Here is a 26,259-nt window from a genome sequence, read left to right on the forward strand (position 1 = left end):
TATAAAACAAATTTACAAAATACTTTGCTCAACATTTTAACCTTTGACAGCCCTAAAAATTAATTTTGTAAAATCTTTTTAATGTCAACTCATTTGTGGCCTACTAGGGGTCTTTGGATCCCAACTTGAAAAACCCAATAATTTGAATTTTTGCTCTCTTCTCCAGATCCATGTCGTAATGGGGGTACGTGTGTTGATAAAGTGGGCCGGTTCTTGTGCGAGTGCAGAGCTGGTTTCTATGGTGAGCGCTGTGAGGAGGAAGTGGACGAGTGCGCTAGCAATCCCTGCTGGAATGGAGGTCGCTGCACTGATTACGTGAACAGCTACACATGCCAGTGCCCGCCTGGCTATGACGGCATCAACTGTGAACGTGATATCCCAGATTGCACTGAGACGTACGATTTCCATATAAATGATCCAGGTATTCTTTTATTTTATTGTATCATATATATGCGTATTCATTTTCTCTCTCTCTTTTACTCCATAGCTCTTGTCTCAACAATGGAACGTGTGTGGATGGAATTAACCGTTTCACCTGCCGCTGTCGGCATGGCTTTTCGGGTCAGTTCTGCCAGTATGAACTGAATGAGTGTGACTCTCATCCCTGTAAAAATGGTGGCATCTGCATAGACGGCCTGGGGACTTTCCATTGCACCTGCCCACTGATGTATAATGGAAAAACCTGCGAGGTAAAAACTGTCCATTCAGTTTTAGATTGCAAACCCACACAGTCTGATGTTGCTCAATGACTAGATGTTGATTTAAGTCTACATTTTGGACTGTCTGCTAATTAACTGCCATTAAAACATGAAATATTCTTTATCTCAGTAAATACATACTAGACACTCAGTTGGAATAATAATAAAAAAAAAAAAAATGAACGTGAACGTGACGTGGCCAAGTATGGTGACCCATACTCGGAATTAGTGCTTTGCATTTATCCCATCCAAGGTGCACATACACAGCAGTGAACACACACACACCGTGAACACACACCCGGAGCAGTGGGCAGCCATTTATGCTGCGGCGCCCAGGGAGCAGTTGGGGGTACGGTGCCTTGCTCAAGGGCACCTCAGTCGTGGTATTGAAGGTGGGAGAGAGCGCTGTATTCACTCCCCCCACCTACAATCCCTGCCGGTACGAGACTCGAACCCACAACCTTTGGGTTACGAGTCCGACTCTAACCATTAGGCCACGACTTCCCCGAGGCTGTTCTTCCCCGAGGCTGTTCTTGCATTGGCCAGGAATCGGACCCGGGTCTCCCGCGTGGCAGGCGAGAATTCTACCACTGAACCACCAATGCTTATAAATGCAATGAATAAAATTATTCTTGTCCTGTGTTGAAGTTTGGTTGTCAGTAGGTGAATGTTCAGAGATTAAAGTTTAGTTCATTTCTCTGACTGTTTCATTCTGCAGTCAATGGTGAACGTGTGCAGTCATATAAAGTGTCTGAATGGAGGCACATGCATCCAGAAGGAGATGGATTGGAGATGCAGCTGTCAGCATGGCTGGACAGGCCTGTACTGTGACATCCCGAATATGTCCTGTCAGACTGTTGCCAAAAACAAGGGTGAGAGATTAGACAGAGTGACTAATTTCACTGTAACTGTTTTGAAATGCAGCAAAATGTAATGGAGATTCAGCTGTAGGTTTGGTTGAATTCTTAATGTAACTTCTGATTTGCTCCAGGTGTGGCGGTGGACATGGTGTGTAAGCACGCAGGGCGGTGTATCGACAAAGACAACACACACCAGTGTATGTGTCAGAGAGGTTATATGGGCAGTTACTGTGAGGACGAGGTGAATGAATGTCTTTCCAACCCCTGTAGAAATGGAGGGACCTGTCTGGACTACCAGAGTGGATATGACTGCAAGGTAAACCAATCTGACTTACTAACATTGATATACACTACTGTTCAAAAGTTTGGGGTAAATACTAGGGCTGTGTATCACCAGCAAAGTCACGATAGGATGCGTATCATGATACAGACTGGCCACGATACGATACGTATCACGATACAGGACTGCACTGAATTTCACCTCAGCAGAATTTAGTAAAACAGCTGTTAACAGTTATTAAACACTGCATACTATAGTGCCATTTCTAACTATTGTCAGAGCAGGCAGGTGACCTCTGTCACAATATAGGTAATGGCATATGTTTCATGTTTACATTGGGCACTCCCCACGCGGTACAATATTCTAATTGTTTGCATCTTGTTTTTAAGCCCATAAATAATAATGTACTCTTTTCTAATAAATTTATATTGTAATGTAGGCTACTCATTCTAATATATTAAAACATCTTATTTACATTGCTGGTAGGTTATCATTGCACAAATTAACATACTCTCTACGTTTAAAAAATAAAAATGAGAAGAGTTCTAAACTAATGTGCTGTCTTCACTGTATCTAACGCACACACACGCTCAGTCACTCACGCAGATCACGTTGCAGCTGCACTCAGACATTCAGGAACAAACTTCTCAGTGCTGCCCCGCAATTTTATCAACTAAATAGCTTAATCGCTCAAGAGCTACATTATCTTTCTCAACAAGGAGATGGTAACATCATTGTTTCTAAAGGAATTAAAGCCTCTGTTAATAGAGAAACGAGGCTAAACGGTGGTAATTCTTACATACACAGCCTCTCTCTCTCTCTCTCTCTCATAAATGAACACTTGATGAATTACACTTTTCTGAGAATAGAATATTGAAGTGGAGATCGCTAAACTGCAATCTTACCGGTGTCATCAGAAAGCAAGCGCGTTTATCCACAGTAGAGAGAGAGCGCGTGCACATGGTTGCCAGGTTGACAAATAAGTAGCACACTTTGCAGATATTTCCGTATTGCGCAAGTGGGAAGCTCTGTTTCGGGGATTACGTCTCTTTATATCAGGCAACCCAGTTGTGTTCCTCTGCGGCCAGATTAAACCTTGTTGTAGCCTATATATTATGCGCTATTCATTATTTTTTAGAAACCGCGCACTTTTCTACTCAATTTTAAACTTTGTTCTTGTATTTAAATTAAGCGCGGTCCACTGCTGCACACGTGCCACAATATCGATACAGGGCCAGCTGTATCGGTATCGTCAAATCTCTGTGACGATACATCGTCGTATCGTTGTATCGAATACAGCACTAGTAAATACAGTGAAATTATAAAGACGTATCTTTTATGTTACAATTTCTTTTAAATGTCTATTCAAAGAATCTTGGAAAAAAAATCTATCACGGTTTCCACAAAAATATTAAGCAGCACAACTGTTTTCAACATTAATAACATTATAAATAAGAAATGTTTCTTGAGCACCAAATCACCATATTAGAATGATTTCTGAAAGATCATGTGACACTGAAGACTTGGATGATGTAATAGGTGATGAAAAATTGAGCTGTGCCATCACAGGAATAAATTACATTAAACTTTTAAACAGTAGTATATATAGAAATAATATACAATAGAGAAATCTATTTATCTTTTATTATCTAAACCTCTTCACTTTCTCTATTAGTGTAAAGCAGGTTTTCAGGGCGTGAACTGTGAATATGATGTTGATGAGTGCCAGTCGAATCCCTGTCGCAATGGAGGTACCTGTATTGATTTGATCAACCGCTTCTCCTGTGCATGTCCTCCTGGCACCAAAGGTATGACTGATTCTTAATGCAGTATGTTTAATGTTCAGATGTTACACTGATGTGTAAATGTCCCTTTACCACGTCTTCTCTGTTGTGCAGGTTTGCAGTGTGAGGTGGACGTGAATGAATGTGCCCCAGAGTTTGGCGCACGCTGTAAGAATGGCGGCCAGTGTGTGGATGGTGTGGGGCGGTACACTTGCTCCTGCCCTCCTGGTTTCACTGGAGAGCATTGTGAGGGAGATGTGAACGAGTGTCTTTCTGGACCTTGCCATCCATCCGGCACCATTGACTGTGTGCCGCTCACCAATAACTATCAGTGCCGCTGTCGTCTCGGTTATACTGGTGAGGTCTTATTTTAGAATCAGAGATTATCATACTAGCTATTTTAAAGTGGTTCAAATGAACTATTTTCTTTCTTACGCACTTCTGTGCTCTCCGTCCCCCTGTAGGGCAACATTGTGAGTTAATGGTGGATCTGTGCCAGTCCAAGCCATGCCACAACAACGGCAGATGTGCCATGAACACGAGTTCATTACATGGATACACCTGTACCTGCCAACCTGTAAGTGCAGAGTTAGTAGTTATATGTGTGTATACAACCATTCAAAAGTTTGGGTTTTTTAAAGCTTTTTAAGTCTCTTATTCGATCAAACATACAGTAAAACCAGTAAAATTAACATTAAGCAAAGTTATTTTAATATTTTTTAAATGTAATTTATTCTTGTGAATGCAAAGCAGAATTTTCAGCAATTTTCAGTGTCACAATATCCTTCAGAAATCATTCTAATATGCTGATTTGATGTTCAAGAAACATTTCTTATTATCACTGTTGAAAACAGTTATGCTGCTTAATTTTAAGGATTCTTTGATGAATAGAAAACAAAAAACAGCATTTATTTTTGAAATAAAATCTTACTGACCCCTAAACTTTTGAATGCTAGTATGTATGTGTGCATGCGCAAGCAATTACATTTTTGCTGTACTGTGTAGCATTCCCTATTTTGGTAAATACATAAAGCCTTTATTCAATATTCACTAACTGCTCTCCGAGAGGAGGAGGGTATTTTAATGACTAATATGTCTCTTGCTGTGCTTTCCGACATTTCTTTTACAGCCTTTAATGGCTGCATTAGCTTTGCTTTGAGTGAAAATGTTTCCTTTTCTCAAGGCTGCTTGTTTCTCTCCTTATTCTCATGCTTGCACTAAAGACTGAAGCTGCATAAATCAGGTATGAAGTGAAAGTCTGATTCCCTCTTAACTCGTCTTTTACTCTTCTTTCACTCACTGCTGCTCTTTTACTAGCCCCCAGTCATTTCGTTGTAAGGTAGCACCATGATTTGCTTTATTTTTGGGGTCTAACAGCCTCTGTGTGGCTCTTTCAGGGTTACACTGGCTTCAACTGTGGTGATTTTGAGATCTTCTCCTGTGCCAGTTTGCACTGTCCAAATGGTGGACAGTGCGTGGAGATAAAGGGTCGCCCGCAGTGCCGCTGCCCAAAGGGTTTTACCGGACCGCACTGCGAGAGCATCACAAACCGCTGCATGTGTCAAAACGGTGGCAGATGTATGCCAGATGATTCTAACAAGTTCAGCTGCCAGTGTCCACCTGGCTTCAGTGGGCCGACCTGTCAAACGTATAAACCTTCCTGCCCATATTTGGAGTGCGAACAGCGGGCAGGAGACAAAGTGTGTGACCCACAATGTAGGACCCCAGAATGTGAGTGGGATGGAGGCGACTGTACGCTGCACTGGGACAAGCCCTGGAAGAACTGCACAGCCTCCGTACCCTGCTGGGAGTTATTCCATAATGGCCGCTGTGACCCAGAGTGCGACAATGCAGGCTGCCTCTTTGACAGCTTTGAATGCCAGAAAGGGTCTTCGACGGGCCCGAGCACTTGCAAGTATGTGTCCCAATGTATCTCTCTCACTCTAGAGGATTACTGCTCTTCTCTGAGAAACTTGCAAAGATAATGCTTGAAAACATTTAGATGTAGATGTTACTGTTTTTACTGTATTTTTGATCAAATAATTTCAGTCTTGGTGAACATAGACTTATAGACAAAAATAAATCTTACAGGCCCCAAATATATATATTTACATAATATTTCCATTTTATATATAATAATACATATTTATTAACCTAATTTCTCCTTAGATATGACAGATACTGTGCAGATCATTACGCCAATGGTCATTGTAACCAGGGCTGCAACACAGAAGCATGTGGCTGGGATGGTCTGGACTGTGCCACAGATACTCCTCCCAAGCTGGCTGATGGTACACTGGTGATCGTGGTGCTGCTGCAGCCCGAGGAGCTTTTGGGTGACCTTAAGGGTTTCCTGCGCTCTTTGGGGACACTGCTGCACACCAACCTGAGACTTAAGCTGGATGAGCATAAGAGACTTATGGTGTACCCATACTATGGAAATGAGGAAGACGAAATTCAAAACAATATTGCCACTATGAAGCAACGTGGAAAACGAGAGCTGGAGAGGGAGGTTATTGGGTATGTTCCTCACCCAGAAATGAACATTTTGTTGTTTACCTTCATGTTGTTGTGCTTGTATAAATTAACATGGTTTTGGATGTCTCCTTGGTTTAGATCAAAGGTTCACCTGGAGATTGACAATCGACGGTGTTCTCAGCACTCGGACGAATGCATCTCCAGTGCAGACCAGGCTGCAGCCTTCATAGCTGCCGAGTACTTGAAATCAGAGCTGCCGTACCCCGTCTACTCTGTGGGCAGTAAGTGAACTAGTAAAACAGGGTCCTAGCAAAAAGGAATTGTGGTTTTCACTGTGTTGTTCTCTCTTTATAAACTTTGTTAACCATCCTCTTCCACCTCAGGCGATAAAGATTCAGTACACCCCATGCCTCCTCTCCTGTACCTGGTTGCTGTGGCTGCAGCTATCATCATGCTGATTTTGTTGCTGGGTGTGTTGGCTGCCAAGCGTAAACGCAAGCATGGGACTTTATGGCTTCCTGATGGCTTTCTGGCAAAGAAAGACAGCAAACGGAGGGAGCCAGTGGGACAGGATGATTTTGGCATGAAGTAAGTGTGCGCCTGAACTCCACAATGATCTCAAGATATTTGCTGCCTTCATGTTGCCATCGGAAGTTCCTGATTAATAAGTAGGAATAATGTGACAGTGTGCTTTCAACTGATATTGTATATATTATGTATATTATACATTTAACACATTATACACATCTATTATAATTTAAAATGTGTGAGTGGGCCATTTCCTATCTCTTTAGTTTTTTAGCACTTATGTGATGAAATTAATATATGATGCTTTAAAAGCAACAACACCCTGAATCTTTTTTACTTGCTTCTGTAAATCTGTTGATTTCAGGTGGCATCTTAAGTGAACCCTTTTTTCTGTATCCTCCACTTTCTTTCAGGAGCATGCAGAAACCACAGGATGGAGGGCTGATGGATGGCAGTTCTACCCATCATTGGTCAGAGGAGGATCATCTATCTAAAAAACCAAGGGTAAGAGACGGTACCTCCACAGCCCTGAAGATGACAGTAACAGATCCCTTTGTTTATGATCAATCTGAATGGACCCCTCCAACCTCACAGATGGAGGATAAGCCATTGCTTCCTGTTGGAGTGGATGGAGGAGTGGACAGGAGAGAGTGGACCCTGCAGCATCACAAAGCCGCGGACATCACACTCACTCCCCCTCAGGCGGACATAGACATGGACAGCCTGGATGTCAATGTTAAAGGACCAGGTTAACAGACTAAGATTCTTTCTTACTCACAATCTGAGTAGATGAGGAAAGAAGGTTTTCACTCTCTTGTTTTCCTTTTAAAAAGTTTGACTTACTCCGTATTCTCTTTCATGCTCATAGATGGTTTCACTCCTCTCATGCTGGCATCTCTACGAAGTGGCAGCAGCCCCGATTGTGGCAGCATGCTGGGAGATGAGGAGGAGGAAAGTGGCGCTGACGAGCCTGGCACAAACGTCATAACTGACTTAATTGGCCAGGGTGCATCACTCAATGCCCAGACAGATCGCACCGGGGAGTCTGCCCTTCACCTCGCTGCACGTTATGCCCGAGCTGATGCCGCCAAGAGACTGCTGGATGCTGGTGCTGATGCCAATGCTCATGATAACATGGGCCGCACCCCTCTACATGCGGCCGTGGCGGCAGATGCCCAAGGAGTCTTTCAGGTGAGGGAATGTGCTTCTACTCATATGCCTGCTAAGGCTAACTTCATCATAAATTACAGGTTTTCCAGAGTCATGGAAATTATCAATGCAATTTAAACTTGTGACATCCATGCCTTGAAAGCTCAAGGAAATTATTAAATAAGTCATGCAAATATCTATAGTGACTAACATACAGTTGAGCTATACAACAGCTCTAAAATATTAAAAGTATATATATATATAAAAAATAAAAAAAAATATATATATATATATATAATAATTACCTAGAAAGTGCTCTTTAATAGTGATCTTTATGCTCTTTAATAGTACATCTTTATACAAATATTTTTCTTATTTTTTGATATAATAGAAAAAACTATTAAGACAGTATTTATTTTAACATTATTTATAACAGTAATTATATACTTATTTATTTATATATTTGGGGGAAAATAAATTTGTGATCAGTCTACTTTCACTGTGGGAATTATATTTTTCAGTATTTTTCACTTTTACATTAAAATGTGTATATCATAATATATTGTTATCCACCAATTAAAAAAAAATAATATTGTCATGTAATTGTTTTTGTTTAATAAATTGTTTTTTAGCTGATCTGGGTCCTGTTTTGTTAGTTTTTGATTGGATCTTCTGGTTATTTCCTGAATATCTCTTCTGTGGGCAGTTCTCATGCATTGTGGAAAAATGTTCATGGATTTATATACACACAGACAACTGTAGTTTGCAGATAGTATATTTTTAATTTCTTTCTCTATTCGGGGTTTGTGAAAAAATTTTGTGTGAGTTTTTGTGTGCACATACCAATCATTATTGTGTTTTTGAACACCAGATTCTCATCCGTAACCGTGCCACGGATCTTGATGCCCGTATGAATGACGGCACCACACCACTCATCCTGGCAGCCAGACTGGCAGTGGAGGGCATGGTGGAGGAACTGGTGCACTGCCATGCAGATGTCAATGCTGTGGATGACCATGGTAAGATGAAAACCTATATGAACATACATCATAGTAAAGAACGTTGTCGATAAATGGAAAGAAATTCTAGACATAAAATGGTTTAATCTCATCGCTCTCATCTTATCCTCAGGCAAGTCAGCTTTGCACTGGGCTGCTGCTGTTAATAATGTAGACGCCACTTTAGTGCTACTCAAGAATGGAGCCAATCGAGACATGCAGGACAACAAGGTACTCATTCATGTCTATTTGTTTATGTGCGTGTTTAATCACTTTTCGAGTGCACAGATGTTTTGTGTGTCAGCCAAACACTTCAGTTTTGTTTGTTCTGTGATGTAGGAGGAGACCCCCTTGTTCCTGGCTGCCAGGGAGGGCAGCTTTGAAGCAGCCCAAGTTCTCCTAGATCATTATTCAAATCGTGATATCACCGACCACCTAGACCGCCTGCCTCGTGATACTGCGCAAGAACGAATGCATCACGACATTGTGCGTCTGCTGGACCAGTACAACCTGGTGCACAGCCCACATTCTGGGCCTAACCATGTGGGCAACGGCGGGGGACACTCCTCCATGGTCTGTGGGACAAATGGCACAGGATTCATGATCGGCATGCGTCCAGGACCACAGGGCAAAAAGAATCGCAGAGCAGGAGGAAAAGCAAACACTGTTGGAGCTGGGACAGCCAAAGATCTAAAAGAAATGAAGGCGAAGAGGCGGAAGAAGCCGGCCGGAGGAGAGGGACCGAATGTTGTGGCGGTGGCAGGAGCCAGCGGAAATGTCACCAAAGCAGCTGGCGGCCTCTCAGAGAGCTCGGTCACCATGTCACCTGTGGATTCCCTGGAGTCTCCACACTCGTACGCCGGAGAGGCAGTGGCCACCACCAGCATGGCGAATTCTCCCCCTTTGCTCAGCACCCCATCCGTGAGGCCCATGCTGCCTCCTGTGAGTCACATGTTGGGCCAGCAGCAAAGCTGGGTGGGTTTGGCCAAACACAGCTTCAATGGCCACATGTTTGGCCTCATGCCACCCCACCAGATGAGCGCGGGCCACACCAGCATGCAGCAGCACCACAGCCCGGGCATGCTCACCCCGATGAACGTCACCATGAGCCGTGAACAGCTGCCACCCATTGTCACCTTCCAAATGATGGCGGCAGGCAACGGGCAGAGCCTCCTCAAGCAGGCGCAACAGGGGCAGATGCAGGCACAGGGGCAAAATCAGGCACAAAGTCAGCACCTGCACTGTAACCAGAGTATGATGTACCCCATGCCTGATGTGGGAATGCAGCACGGCCTGTCGCATACCCTTCCGCACCCCCACGGTCACAACCACGCACTCCCTCACGGGCTGCCTGAGAGCCAAGCACAACAAGTAGCTTCCTATCTGCCACGCCAGAGCCCCGTGGATAAATATCCAACGCCACCTTCCCAGCACAGCTACGCCACCGCCGGCTCTGAGGGAACCACCCCCGGTCATCCTGCACACAATCCCAGCGAACACCCCTACCTCACTCCTTCGCCTGAATCACCCGACCCCTGGTCCTCTTCGTCGCCCCACTCCAACTCAGACTGGTCCGATGTCACAACAAGTCCCACCCCTCTAGGAAACCCCCACACACTGCCTCCTTCCTGCCACACACACATTCCCGAACAAGCCCAGCTGCAGCCCCCGTCACAGGCTGTGCAGCCGACGCAGTCACAGCAGTCACAGCGCAGCAGTGTGTATGCGTAGGACCTTCGGGAGTTTAATTGCACGGCTGCTTTGTTTGACTCTCTCTTCAGCTGCCAGAGGAGTGGCCATTTATCCTTTCTCCATTCTTCTCCAGTCTTTATTATGCTCTGCATGTTGACTTTGAAGTTTGCATATTGTAAATTCCCATTAACTTGGATATTTCATCGCACAGAAGCCCCGGTCTAAACAGAAAAGAGAGAAACAGCTTTAACAACCCGGGAATCCTGTTAACGGCCGTCTACGATCTAAGGCACTGTTACCAATGGACAATCACAGTGCCAAACTAAGGAGTCTCGATTGTGGTTACCGTCCCCAATTTGGGGAAATTTATTTCAAGATTTAGTCAAACATTTTACAATTTGAAGGAAATTTTCTCATTTAATCTGCCGTCTTTTTTTGATCATTTTTGTTGATATTAAAAACCAGATATGCTTAGTTGGTACCAACATTAAAGGGATAGTTCACACAACACTCTTCTGTTGTTCCAAACCTGAATGACTTACTTTCTTCTGTGGAACGCAAAAGGAGATATTTTTTAAAAATGTTTAAAAAAAAATGTTTTTTTTCCTTTTTATGTCCATACAATGAAGTCAAATGGTTTAAGGTTATTTTGAACCCCACTGACTTTCATTGTATGAAGAAAAACAAATTATCTTCTTTTGTGCTCCACAGAAGAAAGTCATACAGGTTTGAAAGTACATCAGAGTTTATTGGTGAGCTATGCTTTTAACTGATAATTTAATATTTTTATATAATGGGTCAGCTTTCATGTGTTCTCATTTTTTTAGATCAACCTGCATTTTATTTTTTTTGTAGTGAAATGTAATGAAAAAATGTTGTAATGAAATGCTTCTTAAATGAATTGGTGGTACTTTTTTGCGATTGGTAACATGAATGTGCTACACATACATCTCATTCATTCATGTGTGGTTCAGAGCTAAACTGTGGTGTAAATAGTTAAATGTTACATTTTTATGATATTTCCTTGTTGTCTGTTACGGTTTATCCTTTGCCTTGCCAATGATTAAGAGAGGTAGAAGGAGGTGTGTAAAAACGAATGGGTTCCACTTTGTTTCTTTTGAAATGGTATGCAGTATTCAGTGGCCGCACAAACATGACAGAGGTTTGAAGAGGAATTCCAGCTGCCATCATCAAGCCGCGTGAGCCTTTCGGAAAACTAAACGTTTATACATAATATTATCAGTGCCTTTTACAACATCTTTGTAACCATTGTTACTATTGTATTTGTTTTGTTCTGACTTTTTTGTGTTACTGTATATTGATATTCTGAGCAGTTTAACTTGTTCTGAAGTTGTATCTTTTATTTACATGAGTTTTAAATACATGTCATGTATTTCCTTCATCCTAAATACAATCAGCCTGTCTGTGCAACCGTATGAATCACTTGGTAATTTAGAAATAATACTTTATACAATCTAAATGTGCTGTTTCACTTTTTCTGTTTTGTGTTTTTGAGCAAAGCTTTATAAAACTGATTAGTACAATCACATTTTTTAAATGTGTTTTGCACAATAAAGCCCCTGGGTCTCTAAAACACAAAATAAACACTCATAATAGTATTTAGAGATGCATGCATACATTAGCCAGAGTGGTGATGAAATACTGTCAAAGGTCTTATGAAGTTCCGGTATGCTGTATTTGTGCAGGTGGGTGGATCAGTGATATTGTGTGAGCTCAAGGTCAATATTAAGAGAGTCTGCTTATGCAAATAGAAACCTTTATGTACTATAGGCTCCATATGGCATGTTCTTTTTGGAAACATTTGATATCCTGTAGCACTTAAGGGCCCTTCAACAGTATGATATTTAGTGTATTGAAATCTGAGGAATTCAATGGATGTTAGTCCACCAAATAAAGATCAAAGCAACGGTTTTGGAACATTGTATCTTCACCCAAATGTTATGCTAAGCTTTTTTTTTATATGTGCTGTGTATCATTTTATGTTTTGGGTTTTTTATGCCATATTGTACTTTCTTTTCCTGTTCACCAAATATATGCAATACAGTATGCTAGAATGAAGTAAATGTTTCATCTTAGTATTTTATAGATTACGATTTGTGATAAAAAATAAACAACAACAACAACAACTGTGTATTGGAAATAATCCAAGACAGTTGATGATTAAAATAGAGATGAAACACAAATAAAGGAAAACCTTTACAAACTGATCTGGCTAAATGAATGAGTCCCTATCTATCTATCTATCTATCTATCTATGTATCTATCTATCTATCTATCTATCCTAATTGTTATATATTTATTTATTAGGTTGAGTGATATTAGTGTTACAATTGTCCACTACTTGCAAAAGGAAAGCGTGCAAAGGGCATTTTATTACAAAGATCAAAAACGGAAACTAATAAATGCAATGCAAAGCAGGTGAATGCGCGCTTCTCAATCAAGGTTCAGTTCACTCTGTTCACGCATCACTCTGTCCGCCAACCGATAGGTGGCGACAACGACACAATGAGGATCGAAACAAAAGACTAGGAAGTACTGCAAGATTGTTGAGATTCATAGGAAGATTTTCTACACTTCACTTGACACAGTCTGATTTTCATTCTTGGTGAATGAGGGTATGCGGCATGGGTGGACACATAGCAGATGATCATGCGCGAGGAACACCCAGAACGGTTGATTTCCTCAGATAATAGCTTAGCTGCAGTGTGTAGGTTAACTGTCAAAATAAGACCGTGTTGAACTATTTAACTCACTGTGTGTAGATTCAACTAATGCAGAACCCATCTTGAAGGATGGATCTTTGACGGGGTTTTAACGTTTATGTTTGTATTCAAACTCCTACTCACAAACTGCAACTCTTCCGGATCTTTGCGGTAACGTTAGTCTTCAGAAAAGGTGAGACTGTGAAAATATAATGCGATATTTGCTGCTATTTTACCAAGTGGGATCATAGTTTTATGTTAAACGTCTGTTTGGTTTTATTATTTGAATTATTTTTAGTAATTAACATTCATTTAGCCACTTATGCGTAAATACCATGGTAAATACTCTTAACAGCTGACTTTATTTACGCTTAAGTTGCAGAATATTTTACTCTTTTTCTCCTTTTTAAAACCAGTTTTGAATTTTATTTTTTAACTATAAGTAATAAATGTCATTATTTACACCTCTTGTGTCATGTTGTTTACTGTATTTCTTTCGTTGAAACACAAAAGGAGATGTAAAGCAAAATGACAGCCTCAGTCACCATCGACTTCCACTGTATAGAAAAAGATGCAGTGAAACTGAATGGTGACCAAGGTGTCAATTTGTCTTTCCACTGAGCGAATAATGTCTGACTTGACACACTTTTCATTTGACGGTGAACTATCTCTTTAAATGCCCTAAATTTAATAAACTGCAGGGTTAATATTTGATTTTTTGGTTAAAGACACTATAGCTGTTGTTTATGGCCATTAATGTTTACAGAGCATCTTGCTTGTCAGACCCAGCTGGGACAACATTGTATTTCAACATCTGTCTGCTCTTTGCCCCTTTCTTTCTCATGTCACCCCAGTCTGTCGTGGTCTCCTTGTGAGAGGCTGTCATCATGGCATCAGCCAAGCTGAAGTACCTCTCTCTGGGGATTCTGGTGTTCCAGACCACGTCCCTGGTGCTCACCATGCGTTACTCGCGCACCTTGCAGGGTGACGGGCTACGTTACCTGGCCTCCTCTGCCGTGGTGGTGGCAGAGTTCCTCAAGATCCTCACCTGTTTGGGGCTTGTCTTCAAAGATCATAGTGAGTTTCATGGGGCTTCCTTCATCCTTGAGATTGTATTTGATAACTTTTCCTGAAAGCACCATAGTAATAATGTAGTCAGACTTTAGTTCTTAGAAAGTCATCCACATTTCTGTGACTGTGAATGCAGTGAGAAATTCAATCTCTGTCTGTGTATTTAAAGTTTGTGAGATGCGTGACACAAATAGCTGCATTTGCATAGTCTGTTTCCTTTGAGATTTACTTCCAAAAGTTTTATGGTACTCACCTTTCTACTGGTAAAAAAAAAAAAGAAGATCTTTATGGTTTTGAAAGAAGTCTCTTATGCTCATCAAAGCTGCATTTATTTAACCAAAAATATAGTGAAAACCGTAATATTGTGAAATATTATTGAATGCATCTCAGTGTCACGTGATCCTTCAGAAATGATTCTAATATGCTGAATTGGTGCTTAAGAAACATTTCTTCTTATCAGGGTTGAGAACAGTTGTGCTGCTTAATATTTTTGTGTTTAAAAGAACAGCATTTATTTGAAATGAAAATCTACATTGGGAGGAATGGCTGTGAGTTTGATTCGTTATTGCCGGGTAACTGCTGTCTGTGTGAAACAGGTTACAGCGGCCGAGCGCTGAGCAGTATTTTGAGACAGGAGATTCTACACAAACCTATAGACACGCTGAAGCTGGCGATTCCTTCAGGTATCTACACGCTACAGAATAACCTGCTTTATGTAGCACTGTCCAACCTTGATGCGGCTACCTACCAGGTAAGTCCCTATCTGTCCAGTAGTTGCCTTATTTTTATGGCTATTATTCTTATGTTTTTTTCTTTTCTTGTACACTTCTAGGTGACATACCAGTTGAAAATCCTGACCACAGCCCTGTTTTCGGTTTCTATGCTGGGCCGCAGGCTCGGGGTGTACCAGTGGTTGTCTCTGCTGATTCTTATGGCCGGCATTGCACTTGTACAAGTAAAAATACCTTGATTAGAGTTTACCTGCCAAAAAAACTTTTGTTATAGTCTTTGATGTATTCATGTAATTTATGCTTGTTTGTTTGGACAGTGGCCAGCAGACTCCCCGTCAGACCCACAGAAAGAGCAGCTGACTGCGGGCTCACAGTTTGTAGGGCTGGGGGCCGTGTTGGTGGCCTGTTGCTCTAGTGGGTTTGCTGGTGTCTACTTTGAGAAGATCCTTAAAGAGACCAAGCAGAGTGTTTGGGTCCGAAACATCCAGCTTGGTAAGTATGTTTATAAAGAAAATGGCTCTTATATTATACTAAACATCCATTGAATTTAAAAGAGGGTCAGTTATGCATTAAGAAAAAGTTCATCCAAAAATTTAAATTTACTACCCTCAGGCCGTCCAAGATGTAGATGAGTTTGTTTCTTCATCAAAACAAAAGTGATTTGGACAAATATAGCATGACATCGCTTGGTCACTAATGGATCCTCTGTAGTGAATGGGTGCCGTCAAAATGAGAATTCAAACAGCTGATTAAAAACATCACAGTAATCCACACAAATCCAATCCATCAATTGTCTTGTGACGCGAAAAACTTCTTTAAACTGTTGCTTTCCATCTGAAATACGAGTCCTCTATTGATAATATTGTTTCCTCCAGTGAAAAAAAACATCTCATCTGAATCAGGAGAGAAATAGGCAGAGATCAAGTGAAAACGGTCATAAATGGCATTAAACAAACATGTTGATGGATTTTGATGTTAGAGGACAACAGGGGATGGACTTTTTCAATAGAGAAAGCATTATTATGAATTATGGACTTTTTTCACCTTAAGTGACCGTTTGAATTTAAAATGCCTTGATGAATTTATTTATTACAAACACACATCTTTTCACTTCACAAGACCTTAATTGATGGATTGGAGTTGTGAGGATTACTTGTGGATTATTGTAATGTTTTTATCAGCTGTTTGGACTCTCATTCTGGCGGCACCCATTCACTGCAGAGGATGACACACATAACCTGTTTTTAAACTAGAAGTCTGTTAACCATCTGTATAATCTGTATTTCTTTTAGCAAGCAAAATCCTTGCACAAAGCAGTCTAAGGTGACATTCAGGAATTTAAGGCTAATATTTATGTGTGTGTGTTTTCATTCTTGCCATGTGGAATCTCAGTGTAGGGTTTATTTATAACTGGCAATGTGTGAATTGAGCGTCTGTAGTGATTCACCTCCTAATGTGAACTTCTGTTCATCATAATGAGCTGAGCCAAAAAAGCATCTCTGTTCTTCAGTGGGTGCCAACATAATGTGATAACCTATAATTTGATCATATCAAAGTTTATCATAGTTTTCTCAAAATGAGCCATTCATTTAGTCACTTGCATTTATAAGCTACTGTTCAAAAAATGTAAGGTCAGTAAGATTTTTTTTTTTTTGTAGTAATAGTACTTTTATTGAGCAAGAACACATGCATCGAATGTGTCAGTAAAAGATTTATAGTAGTACAAAAGATTTCTATTTGAAATAAACACTGTTCTTTTTTAACTTTGTATTCATCAAAGAATCCTGAAAAGAAAAAGAAAACAAAACAGGTTTGTGCCACTGATAACTGAACTAATGGCTACTGAAATAGCCTTGCTATCATGGAAAATAAAATGCATTTAAATTGTATTAAAATAGAAACATTTTAAATTCTAATAATGGTTTACAATATTACTGTTTAACTGTTTAACTGTCACTTTTTTTTGTTGTTTTTTTTTTATTTTTTATTTTTAAAAAATGCAGTAAACTTTTGAATGGTAGTACAGATGAAATCGTTAATTTACTGTTTGTGATTTTAAATTCATTTCATATTTGTTCAGTTTTAATTATAATTGGAGAATAAATGTATTTATAAATTAATAATTGAAATATATAAATATGTGTATAAATTAATAATTAATTTATGTATTTTGTAACTAAGTTGCAATCCTATTTACTTTATTTATTTAAAAAAAAACATAGCCGAGTGCTGTTGTATGTAAAACAAAACTAAATGTTTTGCCCTCTGTGTCTTCTGTGTGCAGGCATGTTTGGCCTGTTTTTTGGGATCTTCGGGATGTTGGCCTACGATGGTGACAGAGTCCAAGAACACGGAATGTTTCAGGGCTACAACACGCTGACCTGGATTGTGGTCGCTCTCCAGGTGAGCTTGAACACTTTTTTTTTAGTACAAGACTTCTGAAGGGCAAACAAGTTTACATGGGAGTCAGTACTGATAATTGCTTCATCGTCAACAGCTAACAGGAAGCAACACAAGAGCTTTTCCCCTGCAACGCATTAATGTGCAACAATATAAATTGATTTTTTATTTTTTTTCCCACAGGCTCTTGGAGGGCTCGTGATAGCTGCTGTCATCAAGTATGCTGACAACATACTGAAAGGCTTTGCTACATCACTCTCAATTATCCTCTCCACATTCATTTCATATTTCTGGCTTGAGGATTTTAAGCCTACCAGGTAAAAAGGACATTTTTTATGTCTTGTGATCAATAAATGCTTTAAATTCAATTGATTTAAAGTAAAAAAAATAATTAAAAAAAAAAGGTATTTAATTGAAATGAAAACTGAAAGTCCACTTGTTCTTCTTTTCTGTCCAGTATGTTCTTCCTGGGCACAGTATTAGTCATAATGGCGACGTTTCTCTATGGTTATGAGAGCAAGCCGGCACCCAACCCAAGCAGGGCATGAAAAGGGGATGGACGAGGTGAAAGTGGAGTGGAACAAAAGGATGAAATGAGTGGAAGGACAGAGAAGAGGAGAGGAGGCGTAGAGAGCAGGAAAAAAGGATTGATACAAGGTTGGATAACAGGCTGGGCCACTGCTGTGCAGTGCTGAGCTGAAGCACACTTGGAGAAATGCTCCGGGTCTCTGGTTTCAGTGAAACTCCTGTTTTATGTGAAAAACATTAATCGGCGCTGATCACATTAATGGGTAATGGATTAAAAACACTTCCTAACGTGCCATTTTCAAATGGCACAAAACTTGTTCGGCTTTTCTTGGCCATTTAATATCCGTTCATCTTCAAAGGGCAATGGCTGCTTTTGATTCGCAACAGTGGCCTGCAGTAATTTGCCACAAATAAAACTTGAATCTCGCAGAAACTCTGCAATAGATGTTACTTAGGGGGTCGTTGCATCATGTATTTTTGTGTCATTATTCAAACTGCAAGTCATAAAAAATATTTTATGCTATTTTAATTGACTGAGTTGCTGGGTTAGTTTCTGTGCCGTAGAAATTGAGGGAATAAGGGATCTTTTGTGAATAGAATGTAAACTTTCGATATTATTATAAAGAAAATGATAACAATACTTAAGATGATGCCAGCCAGTCCGTTTGTGGGATGTTGTGATTATTTTACAGATTACTACCTCTGTCACCAGGCAACAAAGAATACTTGAGTTACTCTGTTATATATGCAAGGAAGTGCTTTTTAGTGACTTTGCACTATATGTGAAGCCATATTAGTATCTGGTGAGGAGTAATAATAAATCAGGTGTATAATTAGCTTTTTTTGTTTTTAAACAGTACACACATTTTCACAAGGGCAGCACAAAATTGAAATGAACAGGCTTGGCATTTTTTTCAAAAGGTGTAAAAACAATGCATGTAGTCACAGCTTGAAAAAGGTAATTAATTAAAAAGGCAAATAGATTTTACAGTCAGGACAACTCTAGCTGCCCCAGTCCTTCAGAACACACTGAACCTCAAAATCAATAAACTCTACGGTGACCTCTGAAGACCAGCATTGGGTCATTTTTTAAGTCTGCACATCCCATTTGGCATCATGAATTCAGTTTATACAAATCCAGTGGTTTTAATGCTTTAAAGCGAACGGATTGGGTCCATTTTTGTTAATCAAACAATCACTCCACTGTCATTTGTGCAGGCGCAGGATTCTCTAGAGGAGGAAGAGGAGGGTGCTTCAATAAGGAAGGCGGTTGAGTGTTTGTTGTGCTTTTGTGTCTGGATGTTTGTTTATCTCAGTAGGAAGGTCCGGATGGTTTTCACCTCTCTAATGAGTAGCGGTGTTTGCAGCACTGTTCAAATCTCTTTCTTCCCCGCCCTCGATTCCCTCGCTCCCAGTTGAGCAGAAGAGTGAATTAGTAGACAGCTCCAGACATTCTTAAGCTTAGAGCATAGAAATTTAAGCAGCCGAAATACCCTCATTTCCACTGCAGCAGTATTCACAGTCCAGGTTATGCTCAGTGGAATTAAGAATCTTACATCTCGTCTTACTTAAATTATGCAGTGCTGAATAGCAAACATATCTGATGGTTAAAGCTTTCTGCTGCCTTCAAAATTAACTTTCAGAAAACTGATTGAACTGAAAGGCAATGCTGAATTCAGCTGTAGACCTTCTGAAGTCGTACATTCATGCACAACTGCTTCTTATCTTTTGCAACATTGTGTATCTATAATTGGGATGTATAGCTTGCTGCTCTGCCTGAGCAAGACTGGCTTCTGTGTAGCTCAGACATTTTACACTTACAGAGAACTTTTAAAAGAAAATGTTGTAGCTAAGTAATCTGTGAATAGTTGAATAGTCTATGATTTCAACAGCCTTTTAGGGGATACTCCACCCGGGGGGAAAAACAGAATTCTGTCATTTTATTTACTTTCATGTGGTTGCATTTCTTTCTTCTGCATAAGAACGTTTTGCAAAACACTGGGAACCAAACAACGTTGGAGCCCATTGACTTCCATTGTATCGCTAATAAAAAAGAAATGTCTAAGACTATATATATATATATGTATGTGTGTATTGGTCATACAGGTTTGGAACGACATGAAAGTGAGTAAATTATGACAGGATTTTTATTTTTTGGTCCAGTATCCCTTTATGTAGAGCAGAAGTATGGTTTCTTCTCCTGTACTTGAGTCTGAGAATTTAAGGCAAATGTCAATATCAAATTAAAGGGACAGTTCACCCAAACTATAATTTCTTTCTTTTGTGGAATGCAAAAAAATTCAGTGTATGGGTCCAACAATGGGTCCAATGTTTTATTTCATTGGATGGACAAAAACATTGTTTAAAATATCTTCATGTGTGTTCCACAGAAGGAACAAACGTCATACAAGTTTGGAGTGACGTGAGGGTGAGTTAAAGTTTTTGAATTAACTGTCCCTTTAAGCGTCTCCAAGGCTGTTCAAGAACCAAGTATCTCTTTAAAGGCAGCAGTGTGGATTTAAGGCAGATTGATTATTTTGATTAAAAACCTTCAAGTTTTGCCACAACCTGCTACTTAGAGGGAATCACCACTAATGGTGGTCCTCGCTTGGGCCTCCACATTAGCACTTGTGCATCATTAGCATTGGGTTTACCCAAAGCATTAGGAGGGATCGGCTCCATATGGGTCAACACCTTGGGCTGGTCCTGGTGCACCCGGCCGGTGAGTCTTGCCCGAGAGCCCAGCGGCTTGGAGGGGTCCACAGCGATGTCCACTTTCATCCTCCACTTCACTGTCTGTAGGAGGATCTTCTCCTGTGTGGCCATATTCAAAGCCACCAGCCAAGTGGTGAAGCTCTGGTCGCGTTTGATCCGCGTGAGCAAAGGCACATTGCTCTCGCTCACCGGTACGGCCCATGTTACGCTGGGGTAGAAGTTATCGTTCATGCTGACAGAGAAGCGGGAAGGCTTGGATGTGGGGCCGGAGAGGGTCACAGTTTCAGTCGTGTTTCCGTACCATGGGTAACTCACGCCGTCCGAGTCACTGATGGCCTTCACTAGTCTTTCTCGTAACTCTGGCAGCTCCCAGCTTGACCTGTGGAAATTAATGTTTAGACGTTAAACAATTATACAGTGGTGGCCAAAATGATTAGAACACTAGTATTTTCGTGCACCAGCTAAAAAATTGTATTAAACGGTAAATAAGTTATTTGTATCTTTTGCTTAGTGTGTCAGAAATATCAGTTTATGTTTCCAAACATTCATTTTGCCATTAATTGTAATAATCCAGTGAGATTTTTGTTTGCTCAAGGAGTCTGACAACAGCCAGTGCTCCACACCGAGATCTGATCTCATCATCATCCAGTCTGTCTGGAATGTCATGAAGAAACAGAACAAACTGATGCTGATTTAATTTAGTTAATAGAAGTTAATTGATACAGAAAATCTATTTATGACATTATTTTTGACAGCATCCTCATTTTACAGCATTTTTACACAAATGCCTAAAACTTTTAACAGTACTGTAGCTTTGCAGGTAGGTTTCTTGAAGCATCTTGGAGACATTGCCACAGTTCTTCTGGATTTAGTCTGTCTCGGTTTGTTCTGTTTCTTCATGTCATTCCAGACAGACTGGATGATGAGTATAGATCTGTGTGGAGCACTGGCTGTTGTCAGACTCCTTGTGCAAACAAAAATCTCACTGGATTATTACAGTTAATGGCAAAATGAATGTTTGGGAATATAAACTGATATTTCCTACTGACACACTACAGCAAAAGATAGAAATAACTGACTTAAAACCACTTTTTAGCTGGTCAAAATACTAATGTTCTAATAATTTTGGCCATCACTGTATAAGTGTAAAAAGATGGTGAGTCCAAGTGTACAAATGATAATTGGGGTTAAGGATGACATTCATTATGAGGGTCCCAGCTGCCCGTGTAAAATGACTCTGTGTGAGAGGACGTTAATGTGGCTGGGTGTTGTTAGGTATGACCCGACGCTGGCATTTCTTCTTCAGTACGGCACCATCTGTCACAGAAAACCCCACGCACCCACCCGCTCAGGCAGTAATACACACCCCCACACACATGTCCACACCTCCACACAGACAGGCCCCCCAGGCAGCATCAGAAGGGCCCACATCACGCGTCACAGGGCTCGTTGGGTGGGTGTGAGAATGTCTCTATCTCATTCTCCTGCTCTGTCTTTATTTGTAGATTAGGCAGTGAGCACGTAATTGCGTTCGCCTGTGATACAAAACTCTGTTTAGTGCAACCACGCTGATGTTTCAGAGCAGCTATTCTATTCCCGTCTGATCTAGTGACAGGCTGTGAAACTCATTTGTGGGAGTATAAATGAAAGAGCAGTGACTGATGAAGGTGCAAACACTCCTCCCCTCAGGCACTGAGCTGATGTATGCATACTCTCTGTGAATGTAATTCACTGGTGCAGTGCACTCCTTTACACTATTTGAAGACATAATTAAACAAAGTGCCACATATAAATGGAAGATTTACTTACATTAACAGAGTGACGGATGGGTCAGTGACATTTTCTAAAATGACATATTCTAAAATACATTAAACATCCACTTCTATAACAAACCTGTTTTCAATTTCTAATTTAAATCCACTTTGATTTTTTTTTTTTTTGGCTTAAAGTAAAAATACTTTCCTGAGAATTAGAAAAAAAGTCAAAAAAATAATTTAATTAAAGGACTGAAATTCTGGATCATAGAAATGGAAATGTTGAAGCTGTTCATCTTATTGTTTTATTAGTCTATTACTTAAAATTACCAGACAGACTGATGATGATCAGATCAGATCTCTGTGTGGAGCACAAAAATCTCACTGCATTATTACAATTAATGGCAGAATGAATGTTTGGGAATATAAACTGATATTTCCTACTGACACACTACAGCAAAAGATAGAAATAACTGACTTAAAACCACTTTTTAGCTGGTCAAAATACTAATGTTCTAATAATTTTGGCCATCACTGTATAAGTGTAAAAAGATGGTGAGTCCAAGTGTACAAATGATAATTGGGGTTAAGGATGACATTCATTATGAGGGTCCCAGCTGCCCGTGTAAAATGACTCTGTGTGAGAGGACGTTAATGTGGCTGGGTGTTGTTAGGTATGACCCGACGCTGGCATTTCTTCTTCAGTACGGCACCATCTGTCACAGAAAACCCCACGCAACCACCCGCTCAGGCAGTAATACACACCCCCACACACATGTCCACACCTCCACACTGACAGGCCCCCCAGGCAGCATCAGAAGGGCCCACATCACGCGTCACAGGGCTCGTTGGGTGGGTGTGAGAATGTCTCTATCTCATTCTCCTGCTCTGTCTTTATTTGTAGATTAGGCAGTGAGCACGTAATTGCGTTCGCCTGTGATACAAAACTCTGTTTAGTGCAACCACGCTGATGTTTCAGAGCAGCTATTCTATTCCCGTCTGATCTAGTGACAGGCTGTGAAACTCATTTGTGGGAGTATAAATGAAAGAGCAGTGACTGATGAAGGTGCAAACACTCCTCCCCTCAGGCACTGAGCTGATGTATGCATACTCTCTGTGAATGTAATTCACTGGTGCAGTGCACTCCTTTACACTATTTGAAGACATAATTAAACAAAGTGCCACATATAAATGGAAGATTTACTTACATTAACAGAGTGACGGATGGGTCAGTGACATTTTCTAAAATGACATATTCTAAAATACATTAAACATCCACTTCTATAACAAACCTGTTTTCAATTTCTAATTTAAATCCACTTTGATTTTTTTTTTTTTTGGCTTAAAGTAAAAATACTTTCCTGAGAATTAGAAAAAAAGTCAAAAAAATAATTTAATTAAAGGACTGAAATTCTGGATCATAGAAATGGAAATGTTGAAGCTGTTCATCTTATTGTTTTATTAGTCTATTACTTAAAATTATTTTTTTAAGTAATTTAATATAAATAACGTTTGTCCATCTAATCAATCATAACATAATATTGATCAACATTTTTTAAAGAAATTAAATTCACTTTTTTTTCAGGTAATTTGACTATGAAAAAAACAAAAACTTTTTGTTTAAGACAAATTGTGTAACTTTAAGATAACTCTTGATATTCATGAATCATGACTCAAGTCATGTTTTTTATTATTGATGGTTTTACTTGACGTTTTTGGAGTTGTTAATTGTTGGTTATAAACTGTTTTGTAAATTTGCCTGAAACCTAGACTCAAAGGTTAGGTACATTTTCCAAGAAGTTGGCACTTTTTTCCTAAGATTTATTATTTGTATTTATTTATTTTTTAAAGAGATTTTGTCATCTTGGACGTCCTCATTTGGCGTTGACCCACATAAAGGATTTCTTGAATATCAGTGGCTAAATTTCCCTAATTTTAGATCAGGATGTGTGTTTATGGTCAAGACTAAGTCATAAAACATGCGCTATGCTTACATGCCGAGGTCTCCATAAGTGTTGTAGAATTCCATTTGAGTGCACGCTTGAATCCAACCCACCATCCAAGCCTCGTTTCGAGGGATCGGCGGCATTACTATCCGAGCGGAGGCCTTGAAGTACGGAGTTTTGTAGCGGAGCACTATGGGTGAATTCTCCTCGATTACTGTGGGGCAGTGGTCAATAGTAGCAGAGGCATCGTAAACAACGATGTTCTCGCGTTTAATCCGGGGTTTGCAGACGACGCTCTGAAGGCAACCCATGGCTGGAGAAGGTCAGAATCAGGGTAACCAACCAACCAACCAACCATGAAGGGTGTTTTTCCCCCTAATATAAATATACCTTTATATTCCCGAAAAAAACGCGTCAATCTATGCTCATGTCCAGTCTGGGCTCCCAATATAGTTGCTTCTCAAATTAATACATTTGAATTAAAAAACACAAATCAAGAAACAAGACATAAATCAGTCAATCAAAAGCATGTCCCCCCCCCCAAGTCATTGCCATTTAGATATAATCAACATCAAATCTCTGTCTACTCGGGATCAACAACAGGTTGCAAGACCTCCGACCATCTCTTGATCTTTGGTGTCCTCATGCCTGTGATTGTCAGTCGCGATCGGACTTGTGGATTGTTCCGGGCTCCCACTTCAATCTGATATGTTCCCTTTCAAATCCACATGGCCTTTTGCAGCTCTTCGCCCTTTCACCCGTTTCTTTCTGGTCCGAGTTTTCATGTCACAACCGGAGGCAGAAAAACAGTCAGGTGTGGCAGACCGCTCGCCTCAACAGTAGGTGGTCGCGATTCTGTTTTTCTCGATTGATGTTTGCGCTTTCGGAACAACAAACCATTTCAAAGTATTTCATGATTTACGACCGCGAGAAAAAGTATGTTACTCGGCGGAGCGTTGCTCTCGATCAAACCACATTTGACGTTCCGTTATAGCGTATATTCCTTCAGTAAACAGGCGTCCAGATGAGAGTGGATAAACCGAAATGATGTGCGCTGACAAAACGACTGCTGTACGGCTTTTAAAACAAACCGTTTCCCATCACCGTTGTTGGCGTGCACACCGCGGTCGCTGTTCGGTTGCTGTGGTGCTGAATGAACGATCAGAGGCGCGTGGGAGTACCAGTGCACGTTATAGTCCTCCTCCACTCCGTTCATCATCTTGGGTTCTCCGTTAATCAAAACCAGAAATAACTTTACAGTGCAATAATAGTATAATGACTGCATGACTCAAGATTGATACGCAGATATGAAGGTATTTTTGGTGCAAAACAACTGAGCGTATGTGACAGCGGAATTTGTAGTTGTAGATAATAGCCAGCCACACGTGTATCAATCAGTAAATGTGGTCACAGACAAAAGTTGCAAACTTGTAGATTTTTTTCTCTCTCCCACAAACACAACAGTTACACCTTCTCGAATCCTTCATTGCAGGTGCACAAATCCTATTCTACGAATCACAAATAAAGAAACTCGTACGCTCACGTTTTGCTACTATTGCTGCAGACAGTGAATATGGTGCAAAACACATTCATTCACACACCTGCATCAAAAATGTGAAGTCACGGACGAATTTTGTACATCCATAAATCAGTATGTGAATTCTTGCAATGAGATTTGCGCACTTGAATGTTTTCTTACACACACACACACACACACACACACACATATATACATATATATACATATATATATATATATACACTGAACAAAATTATAAACGCAACACTTTTGTTTTTGCCCCCATTTTTCATGAGCTGAACTCAAAGATCTAAGACTTTTTCTATGTACACAAAATGCCTATTTCTCTCAAATATTGTTCACAAATCTGTCTAAATCTGTGTTAGTGAGCACTTCTCCTTTGCC

General features: G+C 40.2%; 3 protein-coding genes and 1 non-coding gene across 6 annotated transcripts in view; 2 read left to right on the top strand and 2 right to left on the bottom strand.

Annotated features, from left to right (window-relative positions):
- The window catches only part of LOC107676634 (neurogenic locus notch homolog protein 2-like), a 95,093-nt gene extending 82,398 nt beyond the window's left edge, over window positions 1–12,695 (top strand). Inside the window, 18 exon segments of the mRNA XM_016471222.1 lie at window positions 167–395; window positions 488–689; window positions 1,417–1,570; window positions 1,690–1,874; window positions 3,514–3,646; window positions 3,737–3,979; window positions 4,087–4,199; window positions 5,020–5,537; window positions 5,792–6,142; window positions 6,239–6,381; window positions 6,484–6,688; window positions 7,042–7,132; window positions 7,223–7,376; window positions 7,497–7,819; window positions 8,649–8,796; window positions 8,909–9,006; window positions 9,115–10,382; window positions 10,384–12,695. Coding sequence (XP_016326708.1) covers window positions 167–395; window positions 488–689; window positions 1,417–1,570; window positions 1,690–1,874; window positions 3,514–3,646; window positions 3,737–3,979; window positions 4,087–4,199; window positions 5,020–5,537; window positions 5,792–6,142; window positions 6,239–6,381; window positions 6,484–6,688; window positions 7,042–7,132; window positions 7,223–7,376; window positions 7,497–7,819; window positions 8,649–8,796; window positions 8,909–9,006; window positions 9,115–10,382; window positions 10,384–10,624 — 4,799 coding nt within the window. The 3' untranslated portion in view covers window positions 10,625–12,695.
- Window positions 1,233–1,303, bottom strand: trnag-gcc (transfer RNA glycine (anticodon GCC)). The gene has a single exon. It is a non-coding gene; the product is annotated as a tRNA-Gly (tRNA).
- A 223-nt stretch (window positions 12,696–12,918) lies between the features above and the next one.
- On the top strand, window positions 12,919–19,455 carry LOC107676659 (UDP-N-acetylglucosamine transporter-like). Of its 3 annotated transcripts, XM_016471289.1 has the most exons (9): window positions 12,919–13,160; window positions 13,251–13,383; window positions 14,045–14,267; window positions 14,858–15,012; window positions 15,094–15,216; window positions 15,310–15,484; window positions 17,277–17,395; window positions 17,576–17,709; window positions 17,850–19,455. In XM_016471289.1, the coding sequence occupies exons 3-9, from the start codon at window positions 14,078–14,080 to the stop codon at window positions 17,938–17,940; spliced, it is 987 nt and encodes a 328-aa protein (XP_016326775.1). In that variant the 5' UTR covers window positions 12,919–13,160; window positions 13,251–13,383; window positions 14,045–14,077; the 3' UTR covers window positions 17,941–19,455. The 3 variants fall into 3 exon arrangements, with proteins under 3 accessions (XP_016326775.1, XP_016326757.1, XP_016326766.1); XM_016471271.1 differs by having other exon boundaries at window positions 12,919–13,383; XM_016471280.1 differs by lacking the exon at window positions 13,251–13,383 and having other exon boundaries at window positions 12,919–13,195.
- Window positions 19,456–20,491: 1,036 nt separating this feature from the next.
- Window positions 20,492–24,980, bottom strand: fam78bb (family with sequence similarity 78 member Bb). The gene is made up of 2 exons (XM_016471738.1): window positions 24,384–24,980; window positions 20,492–21,014 (listed from the first exon to the last, which is right to left on the bottom strand). Exons 1-2 carry the CDS (start codon window positions 24,644–24,646, stop codon window positions 20,492–20,494), a joined length of 786 nt encoding a protein of 261 aa, XP_016327224.1. The 5' UTR covers window positions 24,647–24,980.
- Window positions 24,981–26,259: the final 1,279 nt, after the last annotated feature.

The sequence above is a fragment of the Sinocyclocheilus anshuiensis genome, unplaced genomic scaffold, assembly GCF_001515605.1.
Source record: "Sinocyclocheilus anshuiensis isolate Anshui unplaced genomic scaffold, SAMN03320099.WGS_v1.1 scaffold1403, whole genome shotgun sequence".
Lineage (NCBI taxonomy): Eukaryota > Metazoa > Chordata > Actinopteri > Cypriniformes > Cyprinidae > Sinocyclocheilus > Sinocyclocheilus anshuiensis.

What these genes read in the sequence shown, in the direction of transcription:
- fam78bb (XM_016471738.1), bottom strand. Translation starts at nt 24,646, where the DNA reads ATGGGTTGCCTTCAGAGCGTCGTCTGCAAACCCCGGATTAAACGCGAG. An exon ending in ACTTATGGAGACCTCGGCAT is followed by an intron (nt 21,015 to 24,383) that starts GTAAGCATAGCG and finishes TAATTTCCACAG; the next exon opens with GTCAAGCTGGGAGCTGCCAG.
- LOC107676659 (XM_016471271.1), top strand. Translation starts at nt 14,078, where the DNA reads ATGGCATCAGCCAAGCTGAAGTACCTCTCTCTGGGGATTCTGGTGTTC. An exon ending in GCTTGTCTTCAAAGATCATA is followed by an intron (nt 14,268 to 14,857) that starts GTGAGTTTCATG and finishes TGTGTGAAACAG; the next exon opens with GTTACAGCGGCCGAGCGCTG. An exon ending in TTGATGCGGCTACCTACCAG is followed by an intron (nt 15,013 to 15,093) that starts GTAAGTCCCTAT and finishes GTACACTTCTAG; the next exon opens with GTGACATACCAGTTGAAAAT.